This window comes from Agelaius tricolor, unplaced genomic scaffold (assembly GCF_023055355.1).
Source record: "Agelaius tricolor isolate 1412-34295 unplaced genomic scaffold, bAgeTri1.0.p SCAF_5, whole genome shotgun sequence".
In the NCBI taxonomy this organism is placed as follows: Eukaryota; Metazoa; Chordata; class Aves; order Passeriformes; family Icteridae; genus Agelaius; species Agelaius tricolor.
The window spans coordinates 8394692-8416996 of NW_027269265.1; the positions used below are offsets into that span (position 1 = coordinate 8394692).

The 22305-nt window shown below is 38.6% G+C and overlaps 1 protein-coding gene across 1 annotated transcript in view; it reads left to right on the forward strand.

The window, feature by feature from the left end:
* JAG2 (jagged canonical Notch ligand 2) overlaps positions 1–21320 on the forward strand; it is a 68737-nt gene extending 47417 nt beyond the window's left edge. Inside the window, exons 9-26 of the mRNA XM_071426285.1 lie at positions 561–674; positions 1237–1350; positions 1873–1919; positions 2195–2368; positions 4864–5014; positions 5285–5449; positions 6013–6126; positions 7137–7250; positions 7615–7728; positions 8670–8786; positions 9436–9463; positions 10313–10398; positions 12568–12681; positions 12887–13002; positions 14199–14444; positions 14879–15010; positions 16026–16182; positions 19030–21320. Of these exons, the coding sequence (XP_071282386.1) occupies positions 561–674; positions 1237–1350; positions 1873–1919; positions 2195–2368; positions 4864–5014; positions 5285–5449; positions 6013–6126; positions 7137–7250; positions 7615–7728; positions 8670–8786; positions 9436–9463; positions 10313–10398; positions 12568–12681; positions 12887–13002; positions 14199–14444; positions 14879–15010; positions 16026–16182; positions 19030–19502 (2576 nt within the window). The 3' untranslated portion in view covers positions 19503–21320. The remainder of the gene's footprint in view (positions 1–560; positions 675–1236; positions 1351–1872; positions 1920–2194; positions 2369–4863; positions 5015–5284; positions 5450–6012; positions 6127–7136; positions 7251–7614; positions 7729–8669; positions 8787–9435; positions 9464–10312; positions 10399–12567; positions 12682–12886; positions 13003–14198; positions 14445–14878; positions 15011–16025; positions 16183–19029) is intronic.
* The last annotated feature ends 985 nt before the right edge of the window (positions 21321–22305 follow it).

Below are 22305 nucleotides of genomic sequence, written 5' to 3' on the forward strand. Positions count from 1 at the left end.
TCTGGAGCAAAATACAGAATAGTTTCATTTTGAGAAATATAAATGTGAAGGTTAAAGGTTCTCCCTTTCTTTAATAGCAGAAAAGTAGATTTGCACACTTAAATGCTTAAGTGTCTGGTTCAGAGGACAGAGAAGTGGTTGAAATGTATTGTGGGACTGTATTGCAGTTTGCATGTTGCTTGTGATTTGGAACACAGGTGGCTTACCTGTTTTCAAACAGCAACTGTCCTCAAAAAAAAACCCCAAAAAAACAGCTCAAAAACCAAACCAAAAAACCCTGAAAATTACCAACCACAGAACCAAAACTGGCTAAATATGTCACAATCTAGGGACATGACTTTCAATGAACATGCAAATCATAGGTAGGTTATTAGGTTATCTGATTCTTGTTTGCTGATCTTCTCTGTCACAAAAATGTGAGAAATCCCAAGTAAAAAATTAGGTTAGCTGTGCCTAGGCTTGTTTGCACATTCTCCCCCTTCATCCCAAAGTAGCTTTGAAGCAGAACCTGTTAAGCCAAGCTTTAGGCTGTGTGATGGAGTCCCCCCTTGTCTTTGCAGATATTGACGAGTGTGCCTCGAACCCCTGTGCTCAGGGAGGGACCTGCATTGATGGTGTCAATGCATTCGAGTGTATTTGTCCACAGCAGTGGATTGGAGCAACTTGCCAGCTTGGTAAGTAATTCTACAGCTTTGGAGACCACTGGGGATTATTCCTAAGCAATTAATAACTCTGTGTGTTTCTGGCATGGTTTTTATTGAAGAAGATGTGGAATATGTGTGTTGTTATTGGTATCTTAGCTCCTCTTTAGCAGATCTCAAAGCCTGAAGTTTCAAGTGGATCTGTAACTATTTAAGCCCCAACTTAAGCTTACTTGTAATAGGTCTTTTAGAATGCCCCATAACTTTTCTGTTGCAAAATGCAGCACTGGTGATGGTACCTCCTTTTCCATGGTGGCAGAACAGTGACTAAGCTTGTGGAGGCCAGAGAGGAATTTTCCCCGACTAACAAATTGCCTTTTTGAGTTTTGGCCAAGGGAAGAGTAAGATAACATGCATGTGCTACTATAGGCAAGTGTGCATTAAAATCCTGTGGTGTGTAAATGGTTTTAGTGCCCTACCAATGTTTAACGTGAGCTTCTGATGCTGGGATTGCATGGACACTTTGCTTGGTGCTGTGGTAATCTGTTTCTGGGTTTGTTCTTTATTCTATTCTTTATTTTCTCTTCTTTCACAGATGCTAATGAGTGTGAGGGGAAACCCTGTGTTAATGCTTACTCTTGCAAAAATCTCATTGGTGGATATTACTGTGACTGCATTCCAGGATGGACAGGAGTAAATTGTCATATCAGTTAGTATTTCTTTAGTATGTATGTTGACAGTAGGATGCTTTGTTCTTTAAAAAAAAATATAAGTGATAGTATACATACTTTAACAAGAAACACCTGTTGTCAGGATTTTTCTAACTTCTAGCAATGTAAATTGAATATACTGTTCAAAAATGTATTTTGAACGGTAATTGGTATTAAAGTGATCTTAGAGACACACTTTAATAAATCTCTTGACTCTTACATATTTCTTAATGATATATACTGGTTCAATTTAAAATACTTTTAAGCTAAAATGTTAGATATGAAATTATATTGATATCTCATGTTTAGTACAATGTAGTAGAAATATAGAATGTCATTTTCTATTGGTTATTTTTTAAAAATAGGGATCTTTTAAGACATCAAGAATCCTTCCTTTCCATTGAAACATCTAGAAAAAAACCTTTTTGAAAATTACTTGTTCTCCATTTTTATGCTAAACTTATACTTTACAGCTTAGTCTTTCAGTCTGAATTCTAATGCTTTGCATGTTTTATCCATAGATATAAATGACTGTCATGGACAGTGCCAGCATGGAGGGACTTGTAAGGTAACTCTTGTTCACTACATTCTATGTTGAAAATTAATCTTTGTCTGACTGGTTAGGAGTTTTATAGTTTGCAATTACAGTTTGGTTAAATGAGTTCAGATGTTAAAAATGTAACATTGTACTTTCAAACTCTTGCACCCATTTCACAAAATAAAATTCTGTGGTGGTACTGCTGTCCACAAATCCAGAATAGAGAAATAACTTGAATTTTTGTGTGGAAATTTTGTCAATAAACAAATCCTTCTACTTTTGCTTCTTTTCCCTGCTCTGTGAAGGATGAAGTGAACGGTTACCACTGCTTGTGCCCTCGTGGTTTCACAGGAAAGAACTGTGAGATAGAAACCAACGAGTGTGAGAGCAATCCCTGCCAGAACGGGGGCCGCTGCAAAGACCTGGTGAATGGATTCACTTGCCTGTGTTCCCAGGGATTCTCAGGAGTCTTCTGCGAGGTGAGGGCAGTGCAGGCATTACTGCAATGCTTGTCATGGACTGAATTCCTGAAAGAAATATATCTCTGGGTTTAAATGGGAGTAACCCAAGGCTGGAGCGTCACTGCCTGTCGTAGCTGTTACCTGATACTCTGAATAAGCAAATTTGTTGTGCAGTGCTGTCATAGTAGCTGGAACACTTGAATTTGCAGCCTGATAAACTGCAAGTTGTTGTATACAGGTGTTGGCCTTCCTAAGGATTTTAAGGCTGCAGGTATTCTTTAAACTTGAAATGTTTTCTTTTGCAATTTTCAGGACCTTTGTCCTTTTGTTTCACTGGAGTGCTTTAGGTTCTCATCCTAATAATGCTGAGGCACCATAATTGAATTACCCTTCAACTAATCCTACTGCTATTGGTAGGAGTAGAATAATTGATATGTAATTATTTGTATTATATATAATGGTGATGATTAACATAATTACTAAAGGCAGGCAGATAGACAAGTATTAGTTCTCAGAATTCTGTCTGAGATCATTTTAGGAACATGGAGTTCTAGTGCTTAAGGACTCAGATCTGAAATACTGAAGTCTTAGTGGTAATTCCTGAAGTAATTAATGGTAAAGAAGATATTCCTCTTTTCTAGGGAGAACATTAGGCTTTTCAGGGTAAAATTATTTTGCATTAAGTATTCACTTTCTGGCTTTTGCTGATAGTCAAATTCATCTGGATGTTATGCTTAGTATCAAGTGGAGGCACTAGGCTAGGATTTTGTTGGATTTGCTCCAGAAATTTTTGTAGAGGATATTGGAGTGATCTCTCTTAAACACTGAACTAATTTTATTCTACATTATTTGCATCATTAAAGAAGTAGTATTTTTATTCAAAATTTAAAAGGACTGCAGATACCAACCAGTTTAATCAAACTGGTGTAGCACCTAATAGCTCATGAACTGTTTCTGCATAAGGATCATAACTTCAGTGCTCTACTCTGGGCTGATTCATACAATACTGTGTAATTAAAGTTTTAGCAAATGTGCTTGAATAATAGGGGGGAGTTGGCTGCTTGCCTTGTGTGCTGCAGGAAATATCTACCATTGATTCCAGATGCTAAAGTACCAGCTACTGAACTTGCATTGGGAAGGGGAAATTTACACTAATGGAAGGAAACAAATGGAGACATCTGATAGAGGAGATCTGAGAATCTTTCTCAGACCATAGCTATTTTTTTATAGCTTGCTTTGAATGTTCTGTGTAAGAGCACGAAATGGTTTGCTAAAAATTTTCTGTTGTGACTGGAATTGTATGTGCTCCTCTGAATTAAATACTTAACACCATTTGTGTTCCTTCTCCTTTGGCTAGTTCGGCATTTTTCTCCTATTTAGCTACTGAACTGCTAAAAATAGGGATTAAAACCTCTACTGGACTTAGCTTTTCAACTTTACAGACATGAAATTATCTTTCTCCCAAGAGAGGTGTGAAGAAGGAAAAACTGACTGGAGGGGAGAAAAGCTACTGAACTGCTAAAAATAGGGATTAAAACCTCTACTGGACTTAGCTTTTCAACTTTACAGACATGAAATTATCTTTCTCCCAAGAGAGGTGTGAAGAAGGAAAAACTGACTGGAGGGGAGAAAAGCCATCCTTAAGAAAAATAATTTGGAGGAAAGACACTGTGATGTAAAAATATCCCTTTTGAGGCTGCTTTGTGGATTTTGAGACCAATTTAGGGCATCACAAATCAGTGATCTTGTGTGTCAGTCTAAAGCAGAAAGCAGCAGAATTGTTTTGCCACAGCAATGTCTATGTTAAACATTGCACTATGAAGGCAAGGTTTAAATTTTGATCTCAGGATCAGATGGTCAGATTTCAAAGTGCATTTCATGTAACTATGTATAAAGTGGTGTAGTGATGGTATTTTTTAAAATAAGGTCCTGAGAAGCCAGGTCTAACTAGACCTACTTTGAGCAGGAGGTGGGAAGTAGCTGACCTCTAGAGGTCCCTTCCAAGCTGTGTGGTTTTATAATAAATTCTATGTGTTAATTGAGATGGGAAGAGAATTTGCTCTAGGGGATGGGATTTTGTTCAGGTTCTGTGCATTTTAAGTCCCTTGCAGACAGAAAGCTGGCAAGTGCACTGGTGTTTAGCTTGCCTTGTGGCACTTGGTATGTGGGTGTGAAGGACAGACAAGTGACTTATAATGATCCAGAGAAGTTGCAGTAAGGTGTCTCCTAATGGCTTAAGTAATTATTCACTGAGTTACTGCAAATGTGCTTATTCAGCCTCCTCCAAAGGAGTATTTTTTTAGCAGTGTCAGAAATGCTTTGTATTAGGATAGACTAGAGTAAGCTGAAGTTTCTCTGTCTTGCAGGGTGGAATGCAATATTTATGATTCATAAACCTTAAAACTTGAGGTTCCTTGTACATTAGCTTCATCTGTGTCTCTGGCAAAGCAGATAATGCTGCTTACTCCTGGGAAATGAAGCAGCTGCTGCTAACTGTGGTCTCTGTCTTACAGATGGATATTGATTTCTGTGAACCTAACCCTTGCCAGAATGGGGCTAAATGTTATGATCTGGGAGGAGATTATTACTGTGCCTGCCCTGATGACTATGATGGAAAAAATTGTTCTCATCTCAAGGACCACTGCAAGAACAATTCTTGTAAAGGTATCTGCTGTTGTCCATAAATCTGTCTTGATGGTGGTACATTAAAAAAAAAGGCATTTTGGGGAATAGTATAATGCAGAAATGTTTTTATTGTACTCACTTTGACTTCATAAAACAGTGAGGCAATGAGAGGAAGTTATGAAGAGCTGGATGGTCACTTACAGCAAACATAAAATCATGTTTAGTTTTAATTCTTGTAAAGCTTCTTTTAAAACTAAAATCTGGTTGGTGGTACAGATCATTAGTCTAAAGACCTCACTTCTTTTTCAGTAATAGACAGCTGTACAATAGAAGTCTTCACTAATGCTACCCAAGAAGGAATTCGTTTCATTTCATCCAATGTTTGTGGGCCTCATGGACGGTGCATTAGTCAGCCAGGAGGGAATTTCACTTGTGCCTGTGACAGAGGTTTTACTGGAACATACTGTCATGAAAGTAAGTAGGAGCTTGTAAAAGATTATTCTTTTTGCTATAAATTTATTTGAAAGGTAATGTTCTGAAGCTCTGCAACAGAAAATAAAAAACATGTAGATTTCAGTAAAGTTGCGTAAGGTGTTGTTTCAGATGTACTGCTTGAAATTGTTTCTTCTGGTAGCAGTCTCTGTAGTGGTTTACACTTCCTCCACTGGTTTTAGTCCAGCTTCAGTGTAAATGTGTCTGTAGCCACTACCTTTATGCACAATCTTACAAGCCACAGATTTCTCCAAAATGAGAACACAAAGAGGGGACCAGGACTTGTATTGTTGGTCTGGGTGTTTTTAAACCCCTGGATATTCTTGCCAGGTAAGTGTAATGCTCTGGTTGGACTTAACTTGCTCCATGAGAGACAATATAGCCAGAAACCCTACCAGGCTTGAAAGCAGATGTTTAAGCTTTTCTTTTGCATGTACAAATGCAGTAACAACTTTGTGCTGCTTTTCCTAGAGGCACAAGTGTAGATCACTCCTCTGAGTAGGTGAAAACAGCCTTGAGCAATAATTGTTGACTTTTTGTTGCAGATATCAATGACTGTCTTGGGAAACCTTGCAAGAATGGTGGGACATGTATTGATGAAGTTGATTCATTTAGATGTTTCTGCTCAAGTGGCTGGGAAGGAGAGCTGTGTGACACAAGTGAGTACTGCTCAGTGTTGCAGGGCCAAATGATGCAGCCTTGTTGTAACAGAGATGGTTGGTATGTGCTTAATAATGGGGTAGTTTCTCTGTTCCCTAATTGTCTTATTTGCAGAAATATTTTCAGAAATACCTTCAGGTAGCTGCACTAAAAGCCTCAGCTCCTTTAATAGGAGCAGAATCTGATTCTTTGGTATAGTTCAGCATTTATTTCAGGAGGAGAAATTTTTTTGTCCTGGGGATAGGCAAGAGTGTTGGCCAGGAAGTGAACTGGGCCAGTTCATGGTTAAGACACCTCAGAGGAAACTGCAGTTGTTTATTTTTCTGCTCTGAATGAAGCCTGTTCTAAAACATGATGGCAAGGACTTGCTGAGACTTATTGCAGGACATGCATCAATTAAGATGTGAAATACATTCTGAGCAGCTTTTGGCAGCTATTGCTGTCAGAAGAGCCTTTTGTGTGGTCTAGATGAAATCTGTTCTGGAATAGTTATGTTCCCCCTATTAAAATGTTTGTCTCAAGTGAAAGGAGCTTTCTCTAAAATCCATAATTTTTTAATGTGTGCACATATGTATGTATGTGGCTAACCCACCTCTAATGGCTGTAAATCTGTGTTTTAAAACAGAACAGAACAAGGGAGCCTTAATTTTCTCTTTGATCTCCCAGCATGTCCTGTGCTGGTGCTCCTTTACAGGACATGGTGGTCCCTACTAGAAAGCTCTTTCTGAAGTTCAGAATACAATTTGCTGTTTGTAAAAGCAAAGCTACTTTGGTGCTTTACTGGGAAGCCATACTGAATGGTCCTTCTAGGCAGTCAGAAAGTTATAATTCATGTTGTTCTGTATTAAATCACAGTATTTTCCTTGCTTGTATAAAGATAACCTCGTAATAATACCTCTTCCTAGGTAGTACAAAATGTATTTTCTTTATAAAGAGATTTTTTGTTTTGTTTTGTTTTCTCATGGCCTTGGCTGGGATAGATCATCTAATTTGAATAACTTTTTTTTAGATTTCAATGACTGTTCTCCTAACCCATGTCACAACGGTGGCCGATGCATTGATTTGGTAAATGACTTCTATTGTGAGTGCAAGAATGACTGGAAAGGCAAAACTTGTCACTCACGTAAGTGTTCCTTGCTTTGATCTTTAAAGTACCCAAAGATTTATTTTCTTCTCGTGGGACTGGAGTTCCTGAAATTTAAAATAAAACAATCACAGTGGGAAAAAATAGGTGCACTTTCCTTACCCCTTCCAGTTTCCCAGTCACAAAATGGAACATTTAAAAAATGTATTCCTTCGTGTAGTGAAAGGGTTTCGTGAGAGATGTCCTTAGCTTCCATTCTTTGGGTTGTTTATTGTAATACAGCAGCAGAACAATGTGTTTCTGGTACTGGTGCATTTAAATACGAAGTCTTTTTAATTTTGTGATTTAAAAGTACCTTCAACAAGACCAATGGAAATTAAAACTGCTTTGTTGTGGCTTGTAGGTGAATACCAGTGTGATGCAAACACTTGCAGTAATGGTGGGACGTGCTATGATGATGGGGACACATTCCGCTGCTCCTGTCCTCCAGAGTGGATAGGAAGTACTTGCAACACTGGTAAGCTTCTAAAATTTTCTACAGATGAAGCACAGAAATGTTTAAATAAACAACTGTTTAGTAAACAGACACACTGTTTTGGCTGACCAATTCAAAGCTGTTCCAGTTGGGTGGTGACTGAAATTTCAGTAATTTCTTCCACTTATCTAACATGATACTGATTTTTAGGAACCAATTCTTCTCTGGCTTCTTACATGGTCTTTTCTATAGCTTCTCTCCTAAGCAGTTTTAGAAAACTTGGGCTTGTGTCTTGACTTTTCTTTTGGTCTTTAGAGGCCCTGTGTAAAGATTTTCCTGGGAATTTATTCCCCTGCTTGGCTTGCAGAGTCCCAAGGTTTGTAATCATGAGGTGTATGAGCAGGCATACCCAGGAAAAATGAAATTAGGAGGTTCTTCCTGAGGGATTTGCAGGGTTAATGCCTGCTGTAGGGAACTACTTGATTTTGGTTTTTTTCCCTTTGGAGACTGAATGTAGTATCTGTGTTGCATCTTTCTGAAAATGAAACTTCCATTATGATCAGGAAGTAAAATGAAGATAATTTAGTAGAGTTTTTCTACTTTTTAGATACAATTGCAGCTTTTAACCAAAACCTGAGCTTTAAATACTTGTATTTTATTGCAAAGAACACCTCACAGCCTGGGTAACTCACTGCCAAAGTAATAATTTAGCAGTACTTGAAGAATGCTTACACAAATGGGGCAGAAAGGAGGTAATTCCTTTTTATTAAAATTTCATGGTTCAGTTAAACAATTGAATGGGACCATGGTGAAGGTGGGTGAGCCACTGTTGTGTGATTGAGTATTTCTGGATTTTTTTTTTTGATATTTTGTAAGTTTTTAACTGTTGACTTAAATGCTGTTTAGGATTGTGACACTGACATACCCAGATGATAGGTACCCTTTGTTTTCTGGGCTAACAGACACTTTTTCTGTTTCCAAAGCTAAAAACAGCAGCTGTATTCTGAACCCTTGCATGAATGGCGGAACGTGTGTTGGCAGCGGGGATTCCTTCTCGTGCATCTGCAAGGAAGGATGGGAAGGACGCACATGCACACAGAGTAAGGCTTTTCTCTTTCTTCCCCTGCATCCCCCTGGGATATTGGGAGTGTCTGGCAGAGAGCTGTTAACTGAAACAAAGCAAGTTTATGGGGTTCATGTGCCAAAATATCTGAATCATGCAGAGTGGGAGGTAGGTAAAGAAGACGATGCTCGAGTAATGAATGAAGAGTTTGTCGTGCTGCTTTTTGCATCCAGTCTCTGCCAAAATAAGACTCTCAGCATTCTATAAAAATACAATTTTGGAAATGTATGCAGAGCAGGAAAAAATAATAATTCTAATAATGAAGAGTATCTGGAAGGCAGGCAGTAGTGTATAAGCCATTTTCTCTGAGAATAGCTGTTAACTACTTTGACATACCAAGACAATGAATTGGTTAGGTGGAGTAAAGCCTGCAACCTTGATTTTTATTTTTTCCCCCAGGGTGTAACTTTGGGAGTGGGAGGGAAATTCTAAATTTGAGTTCTGTTTTTATGCTGCCTACTGTTGATATATATGAAAATTGAACTTTTTTATTTGAGTGTGGAAGAAAACATTCATTTCTGTATATTTCTTTACTTATCAAATATAGTGGCTTCTGAACTATAGTGTTTATATTTTAGAAAATAAATTGTGCCACTATTTACACTAGCCAATATTCTTTTTTCTAGACACCAATGACTGCAACCCTCATCCATGGTAAGTACATGAACTCCAGTTCTGTACCTATTGTGAAAATACAAATGAGCACAGTAATATGGATTTACATTACAGATTGGAACTAATTTAACTCTAAAATAATTGAAGCCAGCCTCTGTAAAATATCTTATAACCATTTTTTTTTGCTGTGCCATATTCCTTGACAGCACCAAAGACCACAAAACCATCTTGAGTTGATTCATGTATGAACAAAGAAAAGTATTTTAGTGTAGTCTCCATGGTGGAACTGACCAGTAAATTACAATGATAGGAAGTGAATCACATATGATAACATTTGAAGCATTTGTAATTGGATAGAGTAAAAAATGAGAAATCAAAACCTGTTAGTTTACAGTTAATAATTTTAAATAATATAAAAATGTCCTGTTGGACCAATTACTATGTATAAACATGTTTAAAAACAAAACTGAATTTTTGGGAGATAAAGTGGGAATATTTTAAATACAGAGGCTGATATTTATGGTTGAAGGGGGAAAAAACTGATGTGGATGAAACAATCTGCCTTATCTTTCTCAGTTGTCCACTCTGATGCCATCATCTGTGCTTCATGTATTAAAAGAACAATCAAATTTGGAAAACCTAGGGCTTTCTTTGTATTCACTTGAAAGTGCTGTTCTGCCTCCTTGGATGTGCTTCCTCATGCATCTGTAGGATGTTGCTGTTTAGCTGCTGACTTGCTAAGCAATATTGTTTATCTAGCTTTATGCTTTTGCTCTTGATAGAAATAAATTGTCCCCCTGAAGAGCAGCAGAAGCTTTGATTAACAAAGCTTTAATTGACCAATGAAGCAATGTGGATGGCTTGTTGAGCACCCTTTTTTATTCACAGTTACAATGGAGGGATCTGTGTTGATGGAGTGAACTGGTTCCGATGTGAATGCGCCCCTGGCTTTGCTGGTCCTGACTGCAGAATCAGTAAGTACCTGCATGGTTGTACCACTCTGCACAAATTGGAAAGAACACCTGGTGACCCTTTTTACATTAGCTCAGCTGAATTCCAAATAATGAAGCAGAAGCCACCTGTTAGCCAGGTATTGATACCTTGTAAATAATAGCAGGTTATGTTCTGTTACTCATTTCATTGCATGGCACTGAAATAAGTTAGCTTAAATCATGCTTCAAGACTTGATTGCTGGATTTTCTTGGATAATTCTGATGTTTCTGGGGTGCTGGCTTCATAGAAGCTTAAATTTTAAATAGTTCTCTGTTGATAAATATCTTGTTGGTAAAGATGACATATATCTGAATGTGTTCCACTTAATGTAAGAAACCAGAATGCACTGAGACATTCCAAATGGAAACAAAAACATTGAGTGTAGTGCTGGCAGATGAATAACAGAAGTGTGATAAAGGTCTTTCAAAGCTAGAAAACAAACCTGTTACACTGCAATTATTCTGAAGGGCAGAGGCCAAAAAGAAGGAGAAAAACAGACCCTAAAAGTATTTTGAAGTGTTGTGGAACAAGCTGATGGGGGGGGGTTTGTTGTTTGGTTGGGTTTTGGGGGTTGTTGTGGTTTTGACTTTTTAAAGGAATTTTACCATTTTGACTTGAATGGATATATACCTTTTTTTTTACTTTCTGCTTTGGAAGTTCAGACTTTGAATATTCTGTAGCCTCAAGGCTTCTGGGCTTGGTCCTTCCACTCCACCAGTACGGTGATGTGCTTTCAAGTTGAGACTTCATCCTCATTCTGGCAGAGAGCAAACAAGCCAGCACTTCTGGTTGGAGGGCAGCACTTGTGGAAGCATCAGCTTAGTGGTATCTCAGTACAGAAGGAGGCATAGCAATCATTGTGTGTCTAGATCCAGATACCCAGAAAGGGATATTGAATTCTCCTTGCCTGCTTCTTTTCCCCTTAAGGCTAGGATGTCACAAATACAAATACTGTGCCTTTATAATGGAGCTGCAGACATTTTTTTACTTGTTTAGACTGGAATAGATGGAAGGAGTAGCTCTGAAAAAATGCCTTTTGTGGCTGATTCAGAAACAGAGTTAAATCACCTTTTTCAGCATATGGAGACTGGAGAATCTTAAACCTATATAGTGTGAAGACAGGAAAGAGTTGAAGTTTAGATCTTACTGCACTTTTGAAGGAAGTTAAAATAGAACCCAAAGCCCTTCTATATCTGTTGGATTGTTTTGCATTGCCTACAAGTGTAACAGTCTCACTGCTGCCATTTTTTGTGTTCACTTTCAAAGTTCTGTACTTTAAAATGAGCTGATACTATGTATCAGACAAGAACTGGTGTTTAGACAGTTTTCTCTGGGGTTGGAAAGGGCATTCATACTCAATGGAAGAAAACTTTCAAAAGATGCTTTGGAAGAGAGATGTTTCTGGTTGAAAATGAAGCAGTTGGTGCCTGTGGCTCACAGCTTGATGAGCTGGTTTCTGTTGCACAAATCAGTATTGGTCACTTCCCTAGGATAACAAATGACACATTGCTGTCCATCTGAATGGACCATGCTTCCCTGCCTTTTCCCATGGTTTTCTGTGGCTAACCCCTTTGAAGGTTTTTCTAAAGAGGCTTTCATGCTAAGTATCTATGTATTAAATTAATCTACTCACTATTTCAAGGTTATTAATGTTCATCAAATGTGTGTTACAAACTAAACTGTTACTCTTCTGCCTTTTGGTCAGTTGTATTGCAGCAAGTCACTTCTTTGAGCATTGTTGAGCAAGATCATTGTTCAAGTCTTGCACTCTGATAACTTCATGCAAACACATGCTTTTGTGTGAAGCCTAAATGTCTGAGATTAGTGCCAGAACAGGATGTGGGACTTGTTCTGTAGCTGAATGTGGACAAGGCATTAACACCTTCAGCTGTCCAACACCTCTGCTCTGTGAGATGAGTCAGCATATGACTGCTGTTTTGATTACCAGAACTTCAATTAGGGTGCAATTATGAGAAATCTGTTATGGGGTATTGCTGAAATGGCAGAACTGTTTAATTACAAGATTAATTCTGTAGCCACACTGTCCTTTGCTTTTACAGAAAGAAGGTACTGTTAGATTACACCTCAGTAAATTATTAATTACAATGTCCTGTGTCCTTGTCACTGAGTTTTACCTATTTTCTGTCCAGATATTGATGAATGCCAGTCTTCTCCTTGTGGGTATGGTGCCACCTGTATAGATGAAATAAACGGATACCGATGCACTTGTCCCCCTGGAAGAGTTGGTCCTAGATGCCAAGAAGGTATTCTGATATCTGCTGTCAACCTTTACCCAAAACACAATAGGGCACAATGTAGCCAGTATAAAGTTTATATACAGTAGTCTGATATGTAAGGAATAGTAGCCAATATTTTTAATTTAAATTTGTATAGTATTTATTATATAACTTGAAGAGGTGAAGTGTCTGAATGTGCTTTTTGTTTGGTTTTTTTTTTTTTCTTCTTTAGTGATTGGAATTGGAAAGCCTTGCTGGCTTAAAGGAATGACCTTTCCCCATGGCAGCCGGTGGGAACAGGAGTGCAACAGCTGCCACTGTTTGGATGGACGTATTGACTGCACCAAGGTAGGCATTTTGGCCTATTTTCTTAAATTCCTGTGGCTGAAACAAACTCATTGTTCTTCATACACCAGTTAGTCTTTGTCTCCTCTAAATTTTCTTTGTTTTTTTTTTTTTTAAACAAGAAAAGTGTCTTCCTGTAAAAGTAGTTAGGGATTTTCTTTAATGCATAAGTTACTGTCCTGCTGTCAACCTGCTAGAACAGGCTCTCTAGACCACTTGTTGTAGAAAATAAAATATGAGCTGGAATAAAGGATAAATGAATCACACTGCTGAAGCTTTGCAAACACAGTTTTAGAACTCCTAATTTACTGAAATATGAGTTCCAAGGTGGAGGACATGTAGGAAGAAATTTTTCACTGAGTAATAACTGCCTTTTTGTATTGTTCAGTATTTTTGTGTTGTTCTTCAGTAGCTTTATGAACTGACAGCTTTCAACCTTCGTATATTTATAGTGGACTAGATCCTGGTGGTTTTCTGACTGAGCAAAAGACCTAAATGCAGATTGAACATGTGCCTTCAATTCAACTCATCCACGTGTGGATTTCTTCCATGTGTAATGGAACACTTGCACTTTCTTGCAGACAATTGTGCTTTAAGAAATCCCTAAGTTCCTAATAGCTGTGCAGTACTATGTAGGATCTTAAGGGCTATGTGGAATTGTAGAATATCTTGAGTTGGATCATCCAAGTCCAGTTCCTGGAATGGAGCTGTGTTTGGAAATTTCTGCACCCCAGTAATTTGTGGGTACCAGCAAACTGTTACCTTTTGGGAGCATGGTTGGAGTGGTTGTGCTTATCACCAATGTGCATCAGGTCTTCACATATTCTGCATTCTCTGGCAGGGGTCTCAGTTATGAATTTTGAAGAAATTCTTCATGGCAATGTTGCTCTTGCTATATCTTAGAAGCCTAGAGGACCAGATTAAAATAAATGCTAAGTTTCTATATAACTCAGTTAAGTGGGACAGATCCATAAGCTTCTAAGAGATATGCCCAGTCAGTGGTTCCTCAGATTATCTTTGCACAGATTTTTACTCTTGTGACTGTAATAATGTCGTCATTTTGTGGAAGAGCAGCTCCATCTGCTAATGGAACTACAGCAGTATCAAAAGACAGTTATTTTTCTGTGTGAATTGCTTATTTGGATTTGATGCATGAGAGCAACTACCTGTAACAGATCTTCATTCTTTTTATTTCCTAGGTGTGGTGTGGAAAAAAGCCTTGTCTGTTACACAAATACTGGGATAATTCCAATAACCAGTGTCCCATGGGTCAAGAATGCCAGGAGAAATATATGAAATGCTTTCAGCCACCATGCACAGACTGGGGAGAATGCAGTGCCTCTGAACCTCTGCCTATCAATATCAAGTGTCTGCCTAATTCTGGGTACTTGGACAATGACTGTGCTAGAATTACTTTAATTTTTAATGGAGACAAAGTCCCCCAGGTGAGAATGGAATTCTTACTGAAGTGTGGCAATATAGGTAGGGATCTATTCTATGTCACAGCATGCAAGATTAAGGTTTCTAGTATGACTCCTTGCTATTATAAGCTTGGAAATTTTATTACTAGACTCCTGTTGCTTTTAATGGAGCTTTGTCTAAAGGGTGTGGCAAAATTTGGATTGGTATTGAATATTCTGTCTTCTTGAGTCTTGAAGAACTATTTACATTTCAAGTTCAGACTGTACTAACATAATCATGCAAGCTCAGTTTTTTGCCCTTCATTCAAAATGCTGTGCTTCACTTTTCTGCCCTTTCTTGCTCCCATCTTTTCTGCCTTGATCAGTTCTTAGCAACTGCAAGAACTCTGAAGATCCTTATTTTTATGTGCTTTTTCTTACTTCAACTAAAACAACACAATCTCCCTTGCTTCTAACAGGGCACTACAACAGAAAATATCTGTTCTGAAATCCGGTATTTACCAGCTACTAGGACTGTTTCTAGGGACAGAACTCTGATAATATTGTGTGATCCATCTTACTCTACAGAGAACGCAGTGGAAGTTGCTATTGTAAGTATGAGATGTGTGTGTATATGTATACAAATATGTTTTCTTGTTACTTTTTGCTGGGGAAGAAGTTTTCAAGCTTGTTTTACTTGAATTCAGGTGGACCAATCTGTGACCTAGTCCTGTCTGCAAAGCAATTTTGTGATCTCACAATTTCCTACACTGCCAGAGAGCTAAAACTGCTGGTTTTGTTAATGACAGATGGCTACAACAAGCTCATGATAAATTACTTCAAAGACCAGTTCAGCCCAAATTTAGTGAACAGGTGCCTACTTGTTCTGTCAGAAATCTTGGGCTCTTGACCTTCTCAGTAAGGAGCTATGGTTACAGGTGGCTGGATTGTTCGTGTGAAGAGGTTTCTGCTGTGCATTTAGTGCATGGCTGCTTCAGTGATGTTCTTTAAACATGAGGTACTAAGTGAGAAATGGAACAAGGTGCAAGTCGAGTAGATGAAAATAACTGTTGCCCTAATGAACTAAAGACTTATTTTAGATGCATTTAGAGCTCAATCCCTCCATTACTGTGTATAGCTTAGTTTTCAAGAAAGAGTTAATGTTCATGGTAAATGTTTATCCAGGCAGAAGCTGGACTGTATGTCTCTGCTAGTACTGTAAAGAACATGCTGAGCCATGATGCAGGGACCAAAGTGTATGGTATAAATAGAGCAGACTGTTATTAGTCCAAGCTTCTATCTAGATAATCCACATGTCTTGAACTGCTCCAAACTATGACTAAGTTTAGCTCATCAGTTTAAGTAACATGGAAGTCACTGCCTATGCTTTGAGGTATGTTAAATTAACAAGTAGGTGTGCTGCCCACCAAGTCTGACACTGCATCTGCAGTTTGGGTAGAGCCAGCCATGCTGTTGCTGTGGTAAGCTTTTAGAGAACTGTTTGTAGCTACTGTCAGGCAAATTCAACTGAGTGAACTCAATTAAAGTGTTGCTAGATTTAAAAAGTACATTTCCATGGTTAGGTGACTGCAATAACTTCTTGCTTTCCCCCTTCACTCCCTTTAGTCCTTTGTCCCACACCGAGATGAACAAGATAACAGCCTCATTCAGAATGCTGCTAACACAATAGTCAATGCCATCACCAAGCGACAGAACAGCACGGTCATGCTGGCAGTAACTGAAGTCAAAGTGGAGACCATCGTTGTTGGGAATTCATCATCAGGTAAGGTTCCAATGCATACCTCCTCTGTGGTGTGTTTTTTGTTCCCCTGCTGTCAGACTTATCTTTCTGTACACATTGGAGAAAATGATCCACTGGGTTGTGTTTTTAGTTGCTGTTACTCACTGAAGAGAAAGCGGCTTTGAGATCAAGGTTCTGTCCTTGTGTGCTAGTTTAAACTTAACCTCATCCCTAAGTGATATGCCCAGATACTCTTGCCATGGTTGTGGCTCTGACTGCCAGCCCAGCTCTCCAGCCCAAGCACACCTTTCATAAGATCAGCGGTTGTTGTGTGCAGTTCCAAGCCTGTCCAGTTCTCCTATGTTAACCTTAAACCAACCTCAGCCCTTGATGCTGCTGTACTGAGGCTGTGAGGAAATGAAAATTCAGGAGAGAGAAGGTGTGGTGTGATACCAATCTCTTCTGAAGTGCTTATGTGCTATTTATTTACCTTACCAGGAGTTAAAGATGTCTAGTTTCTTCCAATACTTGGCCATGATGTAAAACTTCGCTCTCCTTTTCAACATGTGTTTCTCACTAGTGCACAGCTGGCTTGAAATGCAGGATTCATTCCTCTTTAAGAGGATATGGTGTGATTGGAGACCTTTATCTCAAGAGCTGTGCCAAACTGAGCGAGTGGAGGTTTTGCATGCCTGTGTTCCTGCCTGGGGGAGGCAGGAGATGGGCTTGTGGAAGACCGCTGGTAGGCTTAAGTTCAACCAAGCCCCAGAGTGAAAATCTTACAATGGTAGGAGGCTCTCCCAACTTTTTCCTAGACCTCCCCAACATAATCTTCTGGAAGATCTTCTATCCATAGTCTAAACAATTAGGAGATTGCCTGGTTCCACTTCCCTTGCATTTTCCTTCTAGGAAATGCCTTTCATCTGTTATAGTCTTGGCAAATGCTCTGTTTCCTCAGCTTTCCTGAAGGAGTGTGCCTGCCTTAAACAGCAGTTGTGTAGGAGATAAGGATTTGAGCTGGGATTTGGGCATGCCTCAGCCCTCTGGCTTTTCTGATTGCTTATTAAATTCTAGGGCTAAAGGGCTGCAGATTACTTTGCCTCCCACCTCAATAAGATTTAAAGAGTCTCCTAAAATAGTGAATTAATTTGGATCCTCTTGCAAAATGGTTTCCAGACTCCTCATTTGAATATGGGGGCTCAGTATTGACCACTGGCCCTTAGTTCTTAAGTGGAGTTGTTATGAAGCAAACTGTAACCTGGTTTTGGATTGTATTTGTTTTACTGCTGCCCCTTAATTGGTTGAGGTGGGTGAAAACCTATCAGAAAATGTGCTTGAGAACCCTGCGTGTTGAGAATCTCATTTGCGTGGGATGTTTGAGTGTAGGTGAAGTTGATAATTTAGATGCTTCATTGATTTCCTCTAGCTTTAAGAAAAAGTAGTCTGAATTTGGAATCTGTATGCCAAAAATTCTGTATAAAGAACCTGTTACTAAGTGAACTTGGATCCATGGTCATATGATGAAATAATAGATGTGATAGCAGTGAGAATGCAAGCTTTGTATTCTAATCTCGGAGAAGCTGTTATGAAGAGCTCCTTTTTCTTTGAAGTATTTCTCCCATTCATGATTTAATGTTAGGTTGCTTATGAAAAATCAGGAGAGAATAGCAGTTATTCATGTGAGTGCAACCCTTCCCATAACTGTTAAAATATAATTTTGAGATCCCTTGAGGCCAGCCATGTTGGCAGTGTACTCACCTTCCTGTACCAAAAGGAAACGTTTGAGAATGTGTCACATTCCACATAAGAATGTGCTCAGAAGGCACTTGAACATTGGAGGGAAGGACTGTGGTGTTGAAACATTGGTTGTTTTTGTGTAGTCATTTCCAGGTTATTCTGTAAGCAGATGTCTTAAAACTGCTGAGGGTATTTATGTTTGGATCAGGCATTAGAGTGGTGGGTTGACAGCATTTGTCTGCAGAGCTGTTGAACAATCCCATTGCTCTCTATAAAAACAAAGCACCTCATCTATTGTTGCCCCTTACCATGTGTGAGTTTTTGCTTATCAAGAACAGAAAAAAGCTGTTATTCTCTCCTAGCTGTACAGCTCTTGAGGAAGGGGGGCAGAAGAAATCCAAATATAGGTAAAATTTCCAGAAATGTTTTCCTAGAGAAATAATCTGTGTCTATGTGGGAGGACACTATAGTGAGATTTGGATTGAGAAATTGGAGAAAAGCAATTGCCTCAAAAACTTTTGTTTGCTCATTGAGCAGTGAAGACTCTTCTCCCTAGGGCAAATATTCTCATATTTCATCCTGAGGTAGAAAAGGAGCTTGCTGAAGAATTCATGACCCATTTGGTTACGTAGCCCTAACCTGGATGTTTTTGGAGATCATTGATACATAAATGTCTGTAGACACTGATGGTAAAGGACTGTTCTTTCTGATGATAAATGCAGGTGCAAGTGCCAGTACTCTAGAGCAACTTAGGTGCACAGTACTCCATTGTCTGCCTCCTGCTAGGATAAGGGTTTTCTTAGAATGAAAACCTTGTCGTAGCAGGTTTACTTATGTTTTCTTGGCCAACTTTGCATAGATGCTAGAGAAAGATGCTACTTATCAAAACCATTTTGTCTGTTGGAGGGGACAAAAGATCTCAAATGGAGCTTTCCTCCCTCATCATTAATCATGTAAAACTAAACTAGTAAAGAGTACTTTCAAATGGACCTGGTGCATTCAGGCGGTTGTTATTGTTATTACGTCCTTTCTCCTAAAAATTGTTGAGGGGATCACCTGTAGTCAAGTATGGATCCTTCTCTTGCAAATGTCCAGTGCTATATATTTTGTTCTGTTAACACAAGACTTTATTTCTTTCCGTTTGCCCTCCAGATTATTTGGTTCCAATTCTTTGTGCGGTGTTTAGCATTGTGTGGCTGACTTGTATCATCATCTGCGTGTGGTGGACTCGGAAGAGGAGAAAAGAGAGAGAGAGAAGCCGTCCTCCCAGAGAAGAGGGTGCCAATAACCAGTGGGCACCTTTAAATCCCATAAGAAATCCTATAGACAGATCTTACAGTAACAAAGACATTCGTTATGAATGCAAAAACTTCATATCTCCTCAAAAGAGAACTTGTGATGCAGTGGAGGAGTATGTAGAGTATGAGGAAGAGGAGGATGAAGAGGAGGAAAGAGATGAGGAAATGGACAAATTCCTCTCTCACAAACTGGCAAAGCCTTTGCCGACAAAGGTGTCTGACACATCAGAGAGCAGTCCAGTAAAGAAATCCCACCAAATAGGCAAAATGGACAACAGATCTGTAAAAAATGTGAATGCATCAAACTTTGAAGGCAGTAGAGACTAACCTGTATTTGGGATGTAGGCAGACTGCGCCTGCTGGGGAGGGGAAAAATTGACATCTCCACTTTGCATCAAGGACTAAAGATATCTGGAGTCAAATGTTCATAGTTTCTTTATTTTGCGTAAAAAAAATAAATAAAAATAATAAATAAAATTTATTTTGTTTCTTTAGCCTTGTATAAATTATTCAATGACTGTCAGATGAAAAAAAATGAGTAATCTTTGATAGTTGCTATTTTTGTAAAGTTTACTTATAATACACTCGCTGTGTGGCAGAGGAGAGGTTGTATTTTCAATATGTGTAAAGTTTATTACAAAAGACTGTACACTGTTTACAGAATGTATTTCTTTTTATTACTTGCTCTAATTTAATGGTGGCTTTAAAACCTCCTGGTTGAGGAAATTGTGTGAACTTTAAACTGCTTTCTTGACTTTGAATCTCTATTAATGGCAGCTCACTGCACTTGTTACGTTAGTAGCTTCTGTAAGATTTTTTCCAAATTTGCCTTACACACTTTGTAATAGGAACAAAAAAAAAATTATAGAGATCTTTCAACTGTGGTTTAAAAGTGGCCTTTTTATTTCTGTTGAATTACTTTAGAATTGCAGTATTGAAGCATGTGACAAGTGCCTTGAGATTAAACTTTTTCTATAGCAACTGTCAAAGACTGCCATATCAATATAGTAAAATTGTGAGAACTCTAGGTTCCCCAACTGACACAGTTTATTTTCTAATAGTGAAAGTGCTTTTTTGTAAATATGTACATATTAAATGAATCACTCTGTATATTTGATTTAATAAGTTAAATATTTTGGTCTTTTTTTTTTTTACATGTCATTCCTTTTAATTTATGTTGCAGAAAAGGAGGTTCTATGGCAGTTTATAAGACTTTTTTTTGGTATTATGTCCAGATTAGAAAATGATGTTAATACAATCAATGTTAGGAATCTGTTGGTCATTTGTATTTACATAGGAGCATAACCACTTACGTGTAAATAGATCCAGAAATGTTTGTTTATCCCCATGTTCAGCCCATCTCAAGAACACTAACGGGTGCATCTACTGTACAGTACCAACATAGAGAGGCATTGTTTTTTCTTTTGTGAATATGTTAATTACATGTGGTATTACTTTTTTTGCGTTTAAATACAGGCCTAATGAAGGGAACAATATTTTCCTCAGTGTTGTTTCTGTTGTGCTTTATTCATCTTTCGCTCTAAAGGAAAAAGGCTGGCAAGCTCAGAGGATGGGAGTACCTCAGTAGAAATGGTTAAATGTTTTGGAAGGCTTATGCTTTTTTTTTTTTTTTTAAGGCTTTTATTATTGCTGTTAACTGGGCAGACTATAAGTTTATTTTAATTACTGAAGAAGCATAACACTACATATACCTAGTTACCCTACCACTGAGAAGAACGGATGTCTGAGAGTGTAAACTCTGGCCCACGAACAATGTAAACATGAATGTTTTGAAACCAGTTATTTTATACAGGAATGCAGGATTTGCTTTGCAGGATCATCTGTTTTAGTACATTTCTTTGACATGTTCTTAAAAAAAAAACCTTTCAGAAAAGAAACTATTTATTAAAGCATTTTATAATGATGTTTGTTGTAACTTTTTTACTTGTGCTAAATATTCAAAACTTATTTTGATAACCTGGTTAGGAGTTAGTTTAGAAAAGGGTACTATCCTTCTCATGTTCCCCAGTATAATCCTGAGTATTTAAACCAAAAACACTTTTTTTCTGCTACTCTTGTAACTTTTTGTACTGTAATGCTGCTGTCTTCCATAATCTAATAAAATGATTCCCTCATTGTGTGTAAGATACTTCACATTGTTGTTTGCTTTCTAAGTGCTTGGAGCTCAGGTGTGACCAGGCTAAAGAGAGGAGGAGTGAAAGTCCAGGTTTAATTCCCGGTACTTCCCGTAACCCCAGCGTGCAGCACTGAGCTCCAGCACTTCCTGAGCCATGGGCAGCCTGCAGAGGAGGTGCTGTCCCCTGGGCCTTAGGGACCCCTCCAGCTCTCCCTGCAGAGCACAGGGGCTGTGTTTAGCTGCCAGCAGTTGGACTGGGTGATACCTGTGGGCACCATCCAGCTCGGGATGTTCTGTGTGCTCCACGTGCCCGTTCTGCAGTGGTTCTCCTCCTGGCTGCTCAGTGAAGCCTTCTCTGAGCAGAGCTTGGCTTCCTGGGGTGAGAAGAGGGCTGGCTGAGCATGCAGGGGCCTGAGGAGGTGTCAATTCCCAACTGAGTTGGATTTTGAAGGAATACCTTTCTCTACTGTGCAGCCATTCTGAGCTTTTATATGTCATGCTCCAATCTTAGTTGAGGTCTATTCCTGTTTCTCATTTGTATATGATATTTTACATAGTAAAAGATGAATTCCTGTAAGATAATATGGAGTATAAAAGTTTAATTTTTCCTAGTAGCTATCAGCATCTGAGGCAGAATTCTAGATTCTAGCAGAGGTTTTGCTCCAGTCATCATACAGCTACTTTTTATTGCCTTTTTTTTTTTTTTTTTGGAGTATTTGCTTGTCTTCATCGTGACAGAAATAACTCTCAGCTGAGTCAGTCCTTATAATCTAATTCTGTTATCTTTCTCAAAAGAAGATATAATAGGTTTATATATGTTTGGAATAAGGTCACTGCTGTTCTGTCATCTGGTCATGAGCTGGCTGACTGCTCCCAAAGGTGCCAATTCTGCTTCTTCCCAGTACTGAAGTAGCAAGGGGCACACCAGTGGTCATCAACCACTGTTCTGAACAATGGGACTTGTCCTACATCCAGGAGTTGTTCCTCTGCAGA